The sequence below is a fragment of the Engraulis encrasicolus genome, chromosome 6 (assembly GCF_034702125.1).
Source record: "Engraulis encrasicolus isolate BLACKSEA-1 chromosome 6, IST_EnEncr_1.0, whole genome shotgun sequence".
NCBI classification, from domain to species: Eukaryota; Metazoa; Chordata; class Actinopteri; order Clupeiformes; family Engraulidae; genus Engraulis; species Engraulis encrasicolus.
The window spans coordinates 29,118,457-29,134,494 of NC_085862.1; the positions used below are offsets into that span (position 1 = coordinate 29,118,457).

General features: G+C 42.2%; 1 protein-coding gene across 1 annotated transcript; it reads right to left on the bottom strand.

Moving 5' to 3' along the window:
• Positions 1–370: 370 nt before the first annotated feature.
• On the bottom strand, positions 371–3,586 carry nppc (natriuretic peptide C). The gene is made up of 3 exons (XM_063200174.1): positions 3,412–3,586; positions 2,080–2,372; positions 371–816 (listed from the first exon to the last, which is right to left on the bottom strand). The coding sequence occupies exons 1-2, from the start codon at positions 3,502–3,504 to the stop codon at positions 2,103–2,105; spliced, it is 363 nt and encodes a 120-aa protein (XP_063056244.1). The 5' UTR covers positions 3,505–3,586; the 3' UTR covers positions 371–816; positions 2,080–2,102.
• Positions 3,587–16,038: the final 12,452 nt, after the last annotated feature.

Genomic DNA, 16,038 nt, shown 5'->3' on the forward strand with positions numbered 1-16,038 from the left:
GCAACCAACCACACGTCAGTGAAGAATTCACCTTGAGTTCTCAATATTTATTATAGCCAGTGAGCTGGAGGGCGAGCCCTGTGCCCTAAAAGCTGGTACTGGAGGGGGAAAAGTGCAAGCGGCCTCAAGGTTATGCAAAGAAATGAAAATGGACATGTCAGAGGTTGGTTTTTAATTCTCGTACTGTTGTTGGAATAGGCTATCAGAAGCCTTTAATGGCATGTAATTGATCTGTTTTTCTATGGCATACATCTTCTTTATACATGACACTGCCTAGAAAAACCATACACTGTTACATAGTTCCCCTTTTCAATAAAATATATTCAGATTCTTTATCAGAAACCAAGTCGTTCAAAGGAATACTGCATGTGGAATGTTTTTAATCATTTTTTTTAAAACATTTACAACTATTTAAAACAAAAAAAAGTTACAAACAGAATTGACCTGCAGTTGCATTTTCAAAATGTTACATAAATAAAACTCATATTTATAAATATTCTCTTTTTATAAACATATAAATAGTTTTTTTTAAACATAAATACATTTATGCAGGAATAAAGTACAGGACTGTACAGCAGCAGCGACAATATACAGCTTTGCGGGTTTTTAGTTTTTACACCAATGTCCGCTGTTCATGTAGTGTTCTTTATGTTATACATAGGTTGGTTTGTTTTTAAACGTTGTTGGTCGTAGTCCTCATTTGTGCTGGTCAGGGTGGTGTTTTCGTACCAAAGAAACGCTTCTTCTCTTAAGGTTCTGCCTCAGGTGAGGCCCAACTGACAACAAGTTGTCCAAACCTATCGTCTTCTGGGAATTCTGTGAAGATCAGGGGAGAAACAAACAAAAGATTTTAAATGAATTGACCTCAGTCATTTGATCTGCCACAGACACATGTCTCTGTCCTTAATATATGATTGCAAATCTTGCAAAAACTACTTCAGTTTGACCGGCAGTGCTGAAGAAATGTAAACACACTGAACCATCATCGTGTTGGGAGGGAGAGTACAAGGGCTTCCCAATAATGTGGGGATGTAGTCACACGCACTTGAATCACAACCACAGTCACACACACACATTCTCTCTCTATCTCTCTCTCTCACACACACACACACACACACACACACACACACACACACACACACACACACACACACACACACACACTCACACACACACACACACACACACACACACACACATTCTCTCTCTCTCTCGCTCTCTCTCACTCTCTCTCTCACACACACACACGCACACACACACACACACTGCTGCCAAAACTATCTGCACTCTGATCTCATTGTGTGCACCACTAAGGACCTATCACCACAACCAAGACTGTGCAGCCTAGGCCGGATAGTGTTTCTGTGGGGTGTTTATTTGGGATGGCTTGGTACACCGCAGTCTCCCCCTTTTGATTGGCTGATCGACTGCCCTGACTGGTCCTCTAACAGAGGATGCAGTAGGACTCCATCTCCAGTAGATAACCTTAAACATCACACCTGCTGGTGCTTTCACAGCCGGGGTTGTATCAGGCCTATTTATTAACAGCCCTCAGTTTGGTGATGGTAGGGGTGAATCCAGGTAAATTGGGCCACTTTTTTTGCATATTTACTACGAGAATGCCCCAAAGTGAAGTACCTGAATTCACTATATATGCTGACGTTTCTGTCAACTAGAGCATTTAACAGTGAAATCACATGCAGACTTATGCAAGTGAGGGTTCAGAATGACAGCACGTCTCCGAATTGACAGTGGGCGGGTGGAGTTGGTAACACATGACATTTAGTAAGGATCCGTCCTCCCCCAGAACTGAGAATGCACTCAGAGTAGTGTAGCAATAAAAGTAATGAGCACTCCTCAACACTCTAGTCACACCTAATTTCCTTAATATCCTTCATTTCCGTCGGGATCAATAAAGGAACTCCGCTCTACACACTTGTCCAAGTGCACACTGCATGTTGCATTGTCAATTCAACACTTAAAGGGTCCAATTTAACACGCATAGTGGTGAGTGCACTCTTAAAGTGTTGTAATAACACTGCATGATGTTCTGATGATTTTGATGAAAAGCAAGCTTACCAACGAATTCCGGTGTTTTGCTCCTAGCATCCCATGCCGCTGATGGTTCCTATCTTGTCTATCTTGTGTCCAAAGCACCCGCTTTTCGACGTGGATCCCCCCTTCTTGGTCCCCGTTTTGTGCTTCCGTGTGCCAGCCTGCTCGTTCATGCGCGCCCACATGCCTTTCGCGCGGGTGTCCAGACGGAGGTCCCTAAGTAGCCGGACTCTGGTGCGTAAATTCTCCAATCTGCGCTCCCGCTCGCCAGACGCAAGGAATTCCGTCAGCTCCTCTCCCAGCAATGATCGGAGAGACTGTAATAAAAAAGGAAAACATAATGTGAGATGTGATAACGGTAAGGTGCCATACACGAAGCTTACATCAGGCTTGTCAGTCCTGCGTACCTGCTTCACTCTTCTATGGGTAGTCAAAACGGCGAATATTTTGTCATTTTGATTATCTCGATAGGTTAAACAGAGTTATATTAAAAACGAGAGAATAGATTTTCTATTGGTGTTGATATTCGCAGGCACGAGTGATGCGCAACGCTTCGAGGATGGACAGGTGCTCCTGTAGCCGATTACGACTTCCCGGAGCAGACAGTAACTCACACAATAACAGTCATATCAAAGACACGAACAGCTTGTCTGTGGCTCGAGTACATGTTCCGCGCTCTGCCTGAGCAGACCATCAGGCAACTAGGCTACAGGTGACAATCGGTTAGAGCGAATACCTTGCAGATTTCATTCAAAGTCAGGCTACTAAAGCAAATACGCTGGTGGTCTGAACACCTGTGGCTGGAATGTTAGTATGCGATAATGCGGACTACATTTGGTCTTCGTGGGCTAAAACTGATTGGGAACTGCGTCCCAGTCACTCTGGACCCCGCGCTGGCTTGCACTCACACAGTCGCTAACAGCGCGCTTCCCAAAAGAGTTGGAGAACCCCAACGCAGAGCCTTATGTTTTGGATGTATTGGATGCTTGTTAACATCCTATTATATTCCTATTCTTTCGTACTGTGGACACAAATGGCGCGCAATGCATCCATGTACACCTTGGCACGGCGTTGCACACTGCGTGAGCGCATGTGGATATACCTACATTCTGTTCCACAACAGCACCCAAATAAGTTTGAAAATTTACTCGACATGGCTTTTTAAAGATTGTCATTAGTGAGCGCGTCTGTCTCAAAGATAGAGGCACTGACATATCCAGCGCAAATCGTATTCTCACGGGAGGGCATCAATGGAACCACCGCTGACTGGCAGCGGCACACCATTCGCACGCACTAACGGTAGATCCGAGCAAGGGGCCAGGGGCGCACTGGGCTACATCAGAGCTGCAGTCTCACCTTCTGTTGTGCCGGCGTTAAAGGCTTGGCCTCTGTGCTGACTGAAAGCAGGGTCATCAATAGTCCACAAGCGAAAAGATGAAAGATGTTCATTCTGTTTTTTTGTCAGCTGCTGATTCCGTAGAGTCAATAAGGTGCACAACTACAAAAGCTCTTGGCTTCGTCTGCTCTATGCCTTTACTCCCAAGGATCTGAAGTGCTTCTCTAACTCTTAACGATATGAGCCCAGTTTTTATAGCAACGTGCTGTGATGTCACCGTCAGCCTCCTCCCTTTCGACGCTTGCCAGCATTAAAAGTACCTGCGTAAAAGGCAGGCTCGTCATTCCATATGATTTCTAATTATTGACTTCATGTGACACTGGCTATTGTATTCCGTGCCCGTTGTAATTAAGATAAACTGAACAGAAGCCCTTTTGTTTTTTTCATGATTTACAACGTGCTAAAACAGAAAACGTCAACAACTGGAGTAACTTATTTATTTGATTGTAAAGGTTGCGCGTTATGGACATATGCAGACTTTTCTTTGTTTAGACATTTCATGTAGGTTATCTAATACAATATGGGGACGTCCTTGTTGTCCTTATGTCAGCATGGTAAAATTGTATTATTCAATGAAAATGAAATTGGCTTAGGAGTCTGGAATATTTTTTTGTTGTTGATGATGACATACGAGTTAAAATTCACAAATAGGGTAGCCTACATTAAACATGTATCGTGGAAAAATATAAACGAATCAATGATTCCATATTTTCATGATGCATTTTTGACCGCTCTATTCAATGCGTAAAGGGGTCAGGGGACAATCATATCCACAGCATCAGTGAGATCTGATATCTACTTTTGGTGCATCCCTTGCACCTGACTCAAAACAAGACCCTTCTTGTCAGGCTATTCATTGGAATCAACCCACACTTGATCCTTCTTGACACACGTGCCGTCTAAAAAAATGTCAGTTGGTTTCTTAACCGCCTGTCGTACTTTTTTGTTGATGACACTTCTTAAAGTATGACGTGTTTGTAGTGATTAATTCGAAGGTCAGTCAAACGGTAATTGGGTGTGGATCGAATTTACCGCCGCAACTACAGAAAAAAACATCAAATAACGGATATTATGATTTAAGCGTTCACTACGCAATGTTTTAACATTGTCTGTGTAAAGCGTCCAAGTCTGTGAACCTATCAACCTTAAATGACACCAAAACATTGTCGCCGCACTGCGCTGCTTGTGGACGGCATCTGCGTCTTTCTGTGCCACTGTACACAATCAAGTGCTCATTACTCTTGTCTTACCAGATAATTAGCATTTCCCGCCACATGCTATGTCATGGCACATATCATGATTCTGGATTGCATTACCCGCCTAATACTTCCCACTGGTGAGTATTGCCCCCAGAAGTCTGCGTAGTGCGCTCATGTAATAGAATAGAAGCACCTTCTGTGTTGAGACACAGAGTGGCAGTGTAAGCTCTGTTGAGGCATTATAGGACCCATTGAAGCTACAAAGTAACAAAGTAGGCTAGTTAATGCCTAAATGTTTTTTTTTTCTTTTTTCATTTTGCCCACATGTTCATGCAGTCTGTTGATTACCCGTATGTCACCTACAGATTTTCAAATTAATTTTGCTCATTGTCCATTCATCTGGAGCCTCCATGAGATGCCTATGTAGGCTATACAGTATGTGTTACCTGAACACTGCACCCCCACCCGCCCCCACCCCCCATCCCTTTCTAGTGGCATGTACCATTGATGGAGTGCATCTGACATCTTATACCCTGACACCATATCGGTCAAAGCTGCTGCCAATTACAATAACACTGACCCAAACAATATGTGGCTGCTTGGATGGAAACCAATCCTTGCGATGCAGGCCCAGCTTCAAGTGTGGATGTTGATGGTTTCCGACAATGCTGCTGCACAGCCCCCCACACCCCCACCCATGAGTAGGCATGGAGGTAGAGATGGAGATGTCTGAAGGTGCCCCTTGGTTATGAGCTCCACTGGAAGAGTGCCCATGCCACATACAGAAGTTACAAAAGCCATAAAGACACTCGGACCATTCGTAACACAGCATAGGATTTAAAAAAAAATCTATGCATGTATCCCAAAGGCCACCTCCCACATGGTGTTATAAATTTGTTGTCACTAGAAGGGCCATGACCGAGTCGTAGTGCATTACTAACAGCCTTGTGTTATGTCATAGTAGAGTAGTACTAAGGTAATTAACCGTTTAATGACTATTACAGCGCGCCTCAGAAAGTACGGCGAGCTTTATGGGACTATGTTAATGTGTTTACGCCATTAGAAAAAATAAGAGATATGATGTAAGAGCCATCCAACAGGGTGGACACTAAATGTCAACTAACCAGGAGATCTGTGTAATGTTATATAACATGTTTCACACTTACTGTACCTTGATACACATAAAATGTAACATTCACAGAAGAACCTTTCAGGTCCTTGAGGAACCCCAGGTGACGAATGGATTCTTGGAGAAGCCCTGATATTGGTACTGTGGAATAATGACTAATGGATTTCTTTGTAATGTTTGGTTCTTCCCAGAAGTTTTATGTTCTTCAGGGAACTTTTAGGCTTACTCAAAGCATTTTTTTGTTATCCCACAGTGCAAATGAAGGTTCTTTGAGGAACTATGTATTTTTTTACAGCGTGTTCTTTACCTCAGAGCAAGTGGTTAATATTATAATGGAAGAGTTCTGAGTGTTGGCTTTACTAATAGAATAAAGCCAGAAAACACTTATTTGTTTTAAAAGAATCTTTTTTTTAGGGCTTTTTTGCCCTTATTTCTGACAGGATAGTGAAGGAGAGACAAGAAACCAGTAGGGAGAGAGAGACGGGGAAGGATAGACAAACGACCCAGGCTGGAATCGAACCCGGGTTGCCAGCGTAGTAACCCAGTGCCCTACCATTAGGCCACGGCAGGGCCATTTACCACTCAAACAGAGGTCCTTATTCCAGTTAGTCAGTGACCACAGAATATCATCAGGTTTGAGCAATAAATTATGGTAGTAGTAATAGTGGCGATGGCAAGTGAATTCATCGCAATTAAATGTCTCACTTCACTTCCTGCTCCAGAATCAACAGTGGTGAGATTGGTGGAATAATTGTTTTGCTGCTACCTCTTCAGTCATTTTTAACCAACTTCATGGTTTAAACTAAAACAATGAACCAACGCTGTCCTAATATCTGCCCATTTCAATGTTGTCATAGTCTTGCCGAATTTCTAGTCTGTTAGTTCCGATTAATGGTCACCATTAAAGTCTATGGACTCCGGCCACAGCCCAACCAGAAATCCAAATGAGAGTAACATGGCATGCATAGCCTGAAACTGGAGGAAGAGACATTGTACAAAAAGTGTATTTCATTATTATTGGCTGAACGTGCGACTGTCCAGAAGCTAGTCTTTAGAGTGACTTTTGTCACAAAGGAAGAATTCAACATGACAAAAAAATATATAGAACAAATCCTTGTCTGCTTGAATAACTTTCCAGACAATTTGGGGTTGTCCTAGAATAGAAGACTAATTATTTTCCAGAAAGAGGTGTGCCTTTGACACAGATGCTCATGAATTTAAATGTGTGTGAATTTATTAGCAGCAGTCTTAATAATTGTTGTTTCACAGAACCACATTGCACACTCTCGAGCCCAACATGCAGAATATGAGTTACTAAAAATCACTTTTTATAAAATCACTAACCACAGAGGGTTTAACGGTTCACAGCAAAAGGGAAATAGTAAATTGGAGGGCAGTGAATGTTTTCAAATGAAATACAAAAAACGTACAATTCTGCACACTACTGTGTAAGTATTTCATATGGAATGTTTGACCTTTGAATAAAGCCACTGATGGCATGATGTTTTTTTCCCAGGAAATGCAGAGGACACTTTCCGAAGGACGGGGGTTCGGGGCCCGGCCACATGACCGCACGTATGTCGTGGAGGAACTTGGTGAGATTCCTTTACGTGTGTGCAAGAATTAATCATGAAGCTGTTTAAACAATATTGGCGGGTCAGTGCTCACCATGACTGCTGACAGGAAGGGACAAATGGGTATGTTGTCCCGGGCCCAGGAAAACAGGGGGCCCAGAATTGGATCCCCATGACATTGTAACTTACTGTATCTATTGGTTAGGGGGCCCTTTCAGATGACTTTGTCCTGGGCCCACGGAAAGCTGTCAGCGGCCCTGGTGCTCACACATTTCCATTCACGACCATGGGTCCAGGGAGCAAAGGGGTTGTTATTTGTTATGTACATGTTTTCAAATCTATCCATGTAGTATTCTGCTCAGGGCCGGTTTTATGCAATTTGGGGCCCTAGGCGAGCACAACCTTTTCAATTTTGTGCTTTTAGAGATTGACATTTGTAAACATAGCATCGTACATCTGATCAAGTACAGATGATTTATTAGCTACATACTATGTGCCCATGAATAATCAGTGTCAACATAACGTTCAATGTTCTATTTCTCTTGACATTCTAATTCAGTGGGATATTAATCCCCCCCAAGACATTTGGTGCCCTAGACGGTGCCCTAGGTACAAGTAAATTCACCAATTACCCTTTCTCACTATTATGCCACACAAGTTCCATTTTGAAGCGAAGTAGGCATGTACTGTATGCCCACTGGTTACAGCAGGGGTGGAGAAGCTTTTTCCATTCGAAGGGCCCCTTCTAATTCATCCAAGGGCCATAAAAGTCCTCCGAGGGCCGTACTATGAACACAAACCAGCAGGGGTGGAAAGTAACTAATTACTTTTACTCAAGTATTGTACTTGAGTAGTTTTTATGAATACTTTGTACTTTTTTAGTGACTTTTTAAATTAATACTTTTACTTGTACTTGAGTACATTTTGACCCAAGTACTTTACTCAATTACACTGGAACCTGGCCTGAGTACTGAGTAAAAAAAATGACTGAGAGACAAAATGCCATGCACAATAATGCCACAATCCGCCGGAAATGAAAGATTGTGCAGGATGGCACACAGCATTTCCACTATTTTACTATCTTGTATCAATGTATTGGATGATGGCTGGTGCCAAGCAAGAGATAGAGGTTATGGAGGACGATATTCAAGAAAAATAAACATGACATTCTCAAGAGGAAAGCTAATTAAAAGTAAGTAACGTTTACTCAAATTGCATTTTAAGTGAAGTACTTTTAACTTTTACTTTAGTAGATTTTTAGATAGGTACTTTTACTTGTACTATAGAATTTAGGCAAAGTAAAGATACTTTTACTTGAGTACACATTTTCTGGACTCTTTCCACCTCTGCAAACCAGGATTTCCCCCTGCACTCTAGGCCTATAGTGAAGGCAGCCTCCTTTTAAACAAACACAACCTTCTCCAGATTCCCTGATTTATGACTTAATTGTATTGCAAATGCATTTTGTAAGGTTACTTTACAAAATATGTCATATTTCATGTGAAGCTGCATAACATTAAAATTATATCGGGGACGGATAAAGCGGCCTCAAGGGCCGCAAACGGCCTTCTAGACATAGGTTCCTCACCCCTGGTTTACAGGAAGGAGAAGAAAGAGTCACACACAGGAGGTGAATACCATTCAGAGAAACTGTAGAACGCCAAAAATTAAGAAAAGCCAAAAACAAAGTGGGTAACCACTGCTTACAGGCAGAAAACAGTGGCATCTACTGTATATGGAGGCCTATATGTCTATGCCACCAGATGCAACTTACACTTGCTTTGGATGCATTGAAATGTGCAGTGTTTCCCAATCAGGGGTAGGTACCACAAGGGGTATGCGAGCACACCTCAGGGTGTACGTGGAAAAATGTAATAATAACAAATATAGTATGGAGTGTAGTCACATTGGCATTGAGGAACAGATATAGAGCATGAGCGGTGTACTCATCATATGAAAACATGGATCAGGGGATTCACAGGACAAAAAAGGTTGGGAAACGGCCCTGCCGTGGCCAAACGGTAGGGCACTCATCTACTATGCGGCTCACCCGGGTTCAATTCTCGGCCTTGGTCCTTTGCCGGCCCTTCCCCATCTCTCTCTCCCCACTCGCTTCCTGTCACCACCTTCACTGTCCTATCATAAATAAAGTAAAAAAGACCCCCAAAAAAGTTGGGAAACCTTGTATGGTGTCATGTGAAAAAGTGCCATTAATTCCTACACCTGTCTGATGAGCTGTAGTAATTGGAATGAGATACTTAAGTGAATGGGTAAAGGAAATATGTGCCCCTGGCTTGTAGTTGCTGAGTTAAGGTTGCTTATTAGAAGTTTAGTTAGTAGTGGATGAAGCACACTTTTGAGGACATACTGTTTTGTTGAATCGTCTTGTGACTAATTAGTGTCAATACATCATATTGGCATATTTGGTGCAACATTGTTGCAACATTGTTCAGTCTATGAGTCAGGCCCCAGAAAGTGGTGTGATCAGAATGCGTGTGCTGTGACATGCCTCAGTGCAAATAAGTGGAAGTCATATTTTTCCCACGTAAGACCATTATTTGAAGTGCAGGTGCATGGGTGCTGCGAGGGGGGGGAAAGGTGGTACAGATTCTAAGGGCCCAACAGTACTGACAGGGCCCTTGGAAGGATGCTGATAACATAATTTATCATTTTGGGGGCCCAAAATTTGAATCTTTCATGGGGCCCAACATTTTTAGCGGCGCCCCTGTGCAGGCGTACATGATATAAAAAGCACCCAATCCTATTCAGCTTATTTACAAGTTCTTTTAATAGTATATACACTGGCTGAGTCGCTTCTTGTCCGTTTATTTTTGTGTAAAATTGGGGTTGGCCATGTTGCAGTTTTTTTACTAATGTTTGGCGGCATTAAACGCTATTACATCGCACAAAAACCCTTGCATCTAACTCTTTGATCATACTCTATGTTGGTACAGTCTGTCTGCCGCACCATGCACTGTTTAATTTTTTCCTTCCTGACAAAACGGCAGCACATTCACCCATTCAGGTGGTGACTTGTCAGATTCTCAAACCTTGGCACAGGCAGCACTGCGCTGAACTTAAAACAACTCTCAAAGGACAAACTTTAATACCTCATGTTGTGTGATGTGCGTCCAATTTTTAATAGTTTTCCGAAACATCTTGACAAATCATTGAAAAGGTACACATTAGTTTGTTACGTACTGTGCTGAATGATACTGAAGACACTAGAAAACCACTGGCTGAAGGGGTGGCGGAGAAGAAAGCGGTATTGATGTTACAGTTTTAAAATGCATTTTGCATGTTACTTTGATTCTGATGTTGAGTTCTGCATACGGACTGATCCAAATGTCGAATAGTGGTCAATGCTTTACTTCATAATCAACAATTTCAATTAAAATGCTAATCAGCAAAAATGCAAATACAAACAGAGCTTATAGCATGAAGATCACCCTAATCGTTTTCAACATGTAAAGCTTTTTATTGAACTAAAACATACTAGGCCATACAGCTGCAATAAAATGTTCATTTTTGTATGGCTAAACAGCAAGAAACAATCTTATTAGGATGGTTCCAATTAAAGCCCAGCTTGATCAGAGTATTCCAAAAAGTTTCTTTTAACCAATGACATTAAAACAATAAACAATAAAACCTACTTGACTTGACTTGACTTGACTTGACATTGTTAGTCATGTGATTAGTAACCAATAGATTACGTTTATAGATGACGTTACTGTAACTTCCTGTGTTGTGAATGGGAAACCCCCCCTGCCCCTTCTGAAGTCCATTGTGAGAGCTGGGTAGGGACACAGGTTCTCAGGAAGGAGACCACTCTGTCACTTTGCTCCACACTGACTCAGGGCTAGATATGACTTTCGGAGCTTGTTCAACACACCGACCGCACGTCATGCTCTTCAGTCTAAGGAATATAAGATTTTTTTTTTCCCTTGCATTTTTTATTTTAATTTTTAACAAGCAGGGGACACTTTTTCGCATTGCCACAAGTGTGGTGTTACAAGTTTTTCGTTTTTTTTTTTTCTCCCTCCCTCATCTTGTCGAACATTTAACGACGTTACCAATTTTTTCCCAATGACATCACAACGAATATTTAGAGCATTTTTTAAGCCCGTGGCCACAAAATGTTATATGCCTAATTTTTAATACGTTTTTCGTCTTTCATGTGGCGGAAAAAATATAGAAACCTACTGGTTAACATTAGGGAAGTTGTGCGAATGTGGCCAGTGGTGGAGCTCCGTGCCCGCCTCTCTGCCCTGCCACCCCCACGCCAGCCGGCGCACAAGGACTGCCAGGATTGAGTGTCTCTGTTTCTCCACTGGGGTTAGCGCAAGACAAACTACAAGCCCGTTACAGTCCTATAAATAACGGTTTTATTATGTTGGGCTCCGTTTAATGCGTTTTGCAAAGTGCAGCGCTTGAAGGCTTTCGCATGTGGGGGAGTGCGGCCTCCAGCCTCTGCCACGGGCCACTCGGGTCTTGTGGGCTGAGGAGGGGATATTGATGTAAGAGGTCATCAGACTTCCTCCGGAGTGACGCGTGACGCTAAGGGCGTGGAGATCCTGCTCTCCCTGGCACAATAAACCCCTCGCTGGCTCATCAGCGGCCACCCTGTCACCCTCTCCCTTCTCCAGAGGTGACACCGTTAAGTGGTGTGCCTTTCGGGCTCCGCTGGCTCCTGCAACAAGGCAACCATGAAGTCACTTTGCCCACCGCACACAGTATACTGTACAGTACATGGGCTTGGGAACAGCTAGATTATTGGGGGATATTGGGGGAGCTGTGCTGTGTTGTTCGGCTCCATTTGCCTTCCAGCGACAAGGGACTATGAAGTCACTTTGCCCACCTCATACGCTTTACTGTACATGGTCTTGAGGACAGCAAGCAACATTAAACATTATAAAAATCCCAACAAAAAAAACCGATGTAGAATGGAAAACCCAGAAGCTGGAAACATTTCTAAACTTAGTGCCACACGCCTGGAGATGCAACACATGAGAAAGAGTTCGTCCCCGAAAAGAAAAACATGCAGTTATGCGTGTCTTATTGTGTTTCCATGAGCGTATAACTCGGTGGTATTTGTTAAGATCCCTAATGGAAGGAATGACAGCTCGTGAAACAGGCAAACATGTTGGCCCCGCTTGTTTTTTCGCTCCACTTTGCTACATTGTTGCGCTTGCTGTCTTTTGGTCGCAATAATGACGCAATCAAGGCCCAAATAAAGCCAGACTTGACTAGCCAGCTAAGCCAAACCATGGGGAATGTTTTCATGTTCTGGTAGCCCTGTATTTCAGCTCTGATGTTTTGTGGTCATTCTAAAAGTCATTGTTGGAAAGTGTAATAGTTCGAGAGACATGAAATATTGTTAAAAAGGTTTTAACAATATTTCAGCTTTCTTCGGCTGAAACTTTTTTCAGATGAATAGATTAGTATGCATGATATTTATAGTTGTATATGATACTGTTAGTGATTTATTCAAGTTGTATGATGTGATTTATTATAGTTGTATACTGTTAGTGATTTATTCACTGATACTGTTAGTGATTTATTCAAATGATATACTGTGCAAATGTTATGATTTGTGACGTGATTTAGGACAGCCAAGTTTAGACAACCGTAAACTTTGATTGCTACTTTGACTGAAATGTTCATTTACTTTTCTATATAAGAAACCGTTTTTCATTAGCTGTTCCTTACTTTAGGTCTGTAATACATTCTTTCACACTGAATGCCTAAAGGATTCAATGCCAAACATTCCCTGTCTTCTCTGTGACCATTCTGTGTCTCAGCACTCTAATTTTGTACCCACGGAGCTCTGCTTTGTCATTTCATTTCACTACTTGGTAGCTTCGAAAGAGATCCTCCATTCCATCACTGGCAATATATGTAACCAACAACATTCAACTATTCCATTGCAGGTGCAGTGTTTTTTCCCGACACTTGTGTTCAGGGCCGTAACCAGACATTTTCAAATACAGTCAGGGGCGCTGCCAGAAATGTTGGGCCCCATGAAAGATTTGAATTTTGGGCCCCCTTAAGGGCCCCTCTCAGTGCTTGGGCCCCCTTAAGGGCCCCTATCAGTGCTTGGGCCCTTAGAATCTGTACCACTTTCCCCCCCCTAGCGGCCCCCATGCATACAGTGGTCAAATACTGCGTGCTGTACTGCATACTGTACATTTAGAATGATTCTAACACTTCAGTCAAACTCTTCAGCTTGTTTTCATTAATCACTGCCTTGAGGATAAATGGGGGTGGCGTATACAGACTGACTTTATCATTGTTGATCATATATCGATTTTCATCATAGATACATTTTACATTACTGAAAAAAAATATAGAGGAGATGACCTCTGTGTCCTCAATGGTAGTTATGGCCACGCTTGTGTTCATGCATTCTAGACTTTGTGTGTTGCATCTGTTGTCATTAGCAATGGTGCTGGAAGGGATGAAGATGTTTTCTGCGAGGTGTGAGCTCAGACTACTTTTAAAGAGTGATGTAAGGCACCCGAGCAGTCATCGGTATGTGGCCAGGGTGTCGGGCTGGTAGCCCCAGGGTCCCCCATCCTCCTCCATGTAATCATAAGAATAAGAATAATATGAATAATAATAACTTGTTGTATAGTGCATTTAGCACTCTTGTTGTATAGTGCATTATAGAACATATAGACATTCAGCTTAATGTGCTTAAACAGTTAGATTAAAACTAAACAAACAAAATGGGGTTCTTGCAGGCTATTCTTACGGCTGAGGTACCCTGATCATAGTTCCAACTGGCTGCATCCCTCTGTTTTGGGTATTTGCTGGGCTGCCCCTTGCACAGGTCACAGGTATAGGCAGGCATAAATGCAATGCTGCCATAGATACAATGCTGTGATGTGCTGTACATATTTAGTGTGCTGTGTGTCACAATGGCAATAGACCTTCCCAATGGGACACTGTCAGAGCTCCTCAAACTCCAGACTGCCCAGTCTCTTGTGAAACCACAGCCTGCCTTATTGCCACGGCACATGATGACCGCATTGGCTATGTGCATAGAACACAACAGACACATTGTAGGATGTCCCCAAGAACTAGTCTAGGAGCTTGACTTCATTTCAAGTAAATATATGGGCGAAAAGCATCATCTTGACCTTGTAACTGGGTCGAGGATGGATGTTCGTGTTCTGACAAATGCAGAATACGTTTAAATAAATCTGACATAACTTAAGCCGCAGCCAGTTTCATTTTGTGGAAATAGTCTGACCTCACAGGCTTTGTGGTCTCCACTTTAGTACTTTTTTTAATTGAACCAATCAGTGCTGTTTTGCCATGACCTGAACTAGTGCAGTCTACAGCTAGAACTAGAGCTAGACCAGAAAACGGTCAGTCACTTTGACCTTTTCTACTCCTCTTAAGACAATTCATATCCTGCTTTCCTGATATCGTGAAGCTGATATGTTGCACCATGACACACGTGCATGCACACACACACACACACACACACACACTTCTTCTAAATGACACAGTACCAACATGAGAGTGTGGAATCCAGTGCTACAGAAATGGAGACCGGGCGTATCTGGCTATAATTGTAGGAATAACCTGCAAGAAGCGTTCCAAACAGGTTGTGGCATGCGTCACTTTGACTTTATTTAGCAGCTGAAAATGTTAAAAGGGATATTATTTTATCGGTGGAGCAACTTTTTTTGTGTCTCTACTGTGACTTAAGCATTTTTATTGCTACGGAACATAGTCTGTTTGTGTTGTCAGGATGAAATGAAGTGCTGGTTGCCAGACCACAGCTCATGGTGTCAGCTGTTTGTGTAAAGCCGGTAATTTACTCCTTGAATTCGACTCGCCGGGCCTTGTCATTTTCGTGAATTATTGAGGGTTGCATGTGATTTTGATTTCAGATGCCCCCATTTTCTGTGACACTGGTTTGGGTGCTTGGATTGAGTCAGGGAGCTGCTTTTTTTAAGCAAGATGAGTGGTGAAGCTTAAAAGGTCAGGACATCTTGTCACAAAAACAAGGAAGTGATTTTGTCGGGACAATCAACACTAATGTGTCCTGAGGCAAATAATCTGTGAATCATACAGTCAAATATCATGAGCATCCAGTTCAAATTAACTGGTGCAGATGTTAGTTCAAGTAAGGACAGTGATGAACCTCACATTAGAGTGTCACTTCAATAAGTGGATTAAAGGCAACTCTTCAGTAATGCGGTTCATCGTTGCTCTTGCTATACAGAATCATATCCGTATCCATTTGTAATAAGCCACACATCTGTGGCTGCTATAATCAGGTTACAGTACAGACCGGTGGGCTCCTGTCTGTCAGAATTACACACATCAACCATTTTTTTTAACAATTGCTACGTTAACATGAGGCATTTCATTCGGAATTAACTGACTTTAATTCTGAATACAGCTTAATTCCTCTTTGAAAACATCATGTAAACACCTCTTAATTCGGAATTAAAGAAAAGATCAAAGTAAACTCGGAATTAAAAACATCATGTAAACGTAGCCAGTGTCACTTTGTAACTTAGAGGGCTTGATTAGCATGGCTATCGGATTTAATCAAATTCAATGATGTGTTAACAATTGCTTTACAGTTTTTCCTCAGATTCCTCTTTCAGGTTTGGAATAAGGTTTTTCTTGCTTATCATAAGAGAACAACTTTTCAAATCAAAG

Excerpts from the sequence above, each read along its gene's own strand:
- nppc (XM_063200174.1), bottom strand. The coding sequence starts at position 3,504 with ATGAACATCTTTCATCTTTTCGCTTGTGGACTATTGATGACCCTGCTT. Across the intron at positions 2,373-3,411 it reads TAACGCCGGCACAACAGAAG|TCTCTCCGATCATTGCTGGG; the intron begins GTGAGACTGCAG and ends TTTTTATTACAG.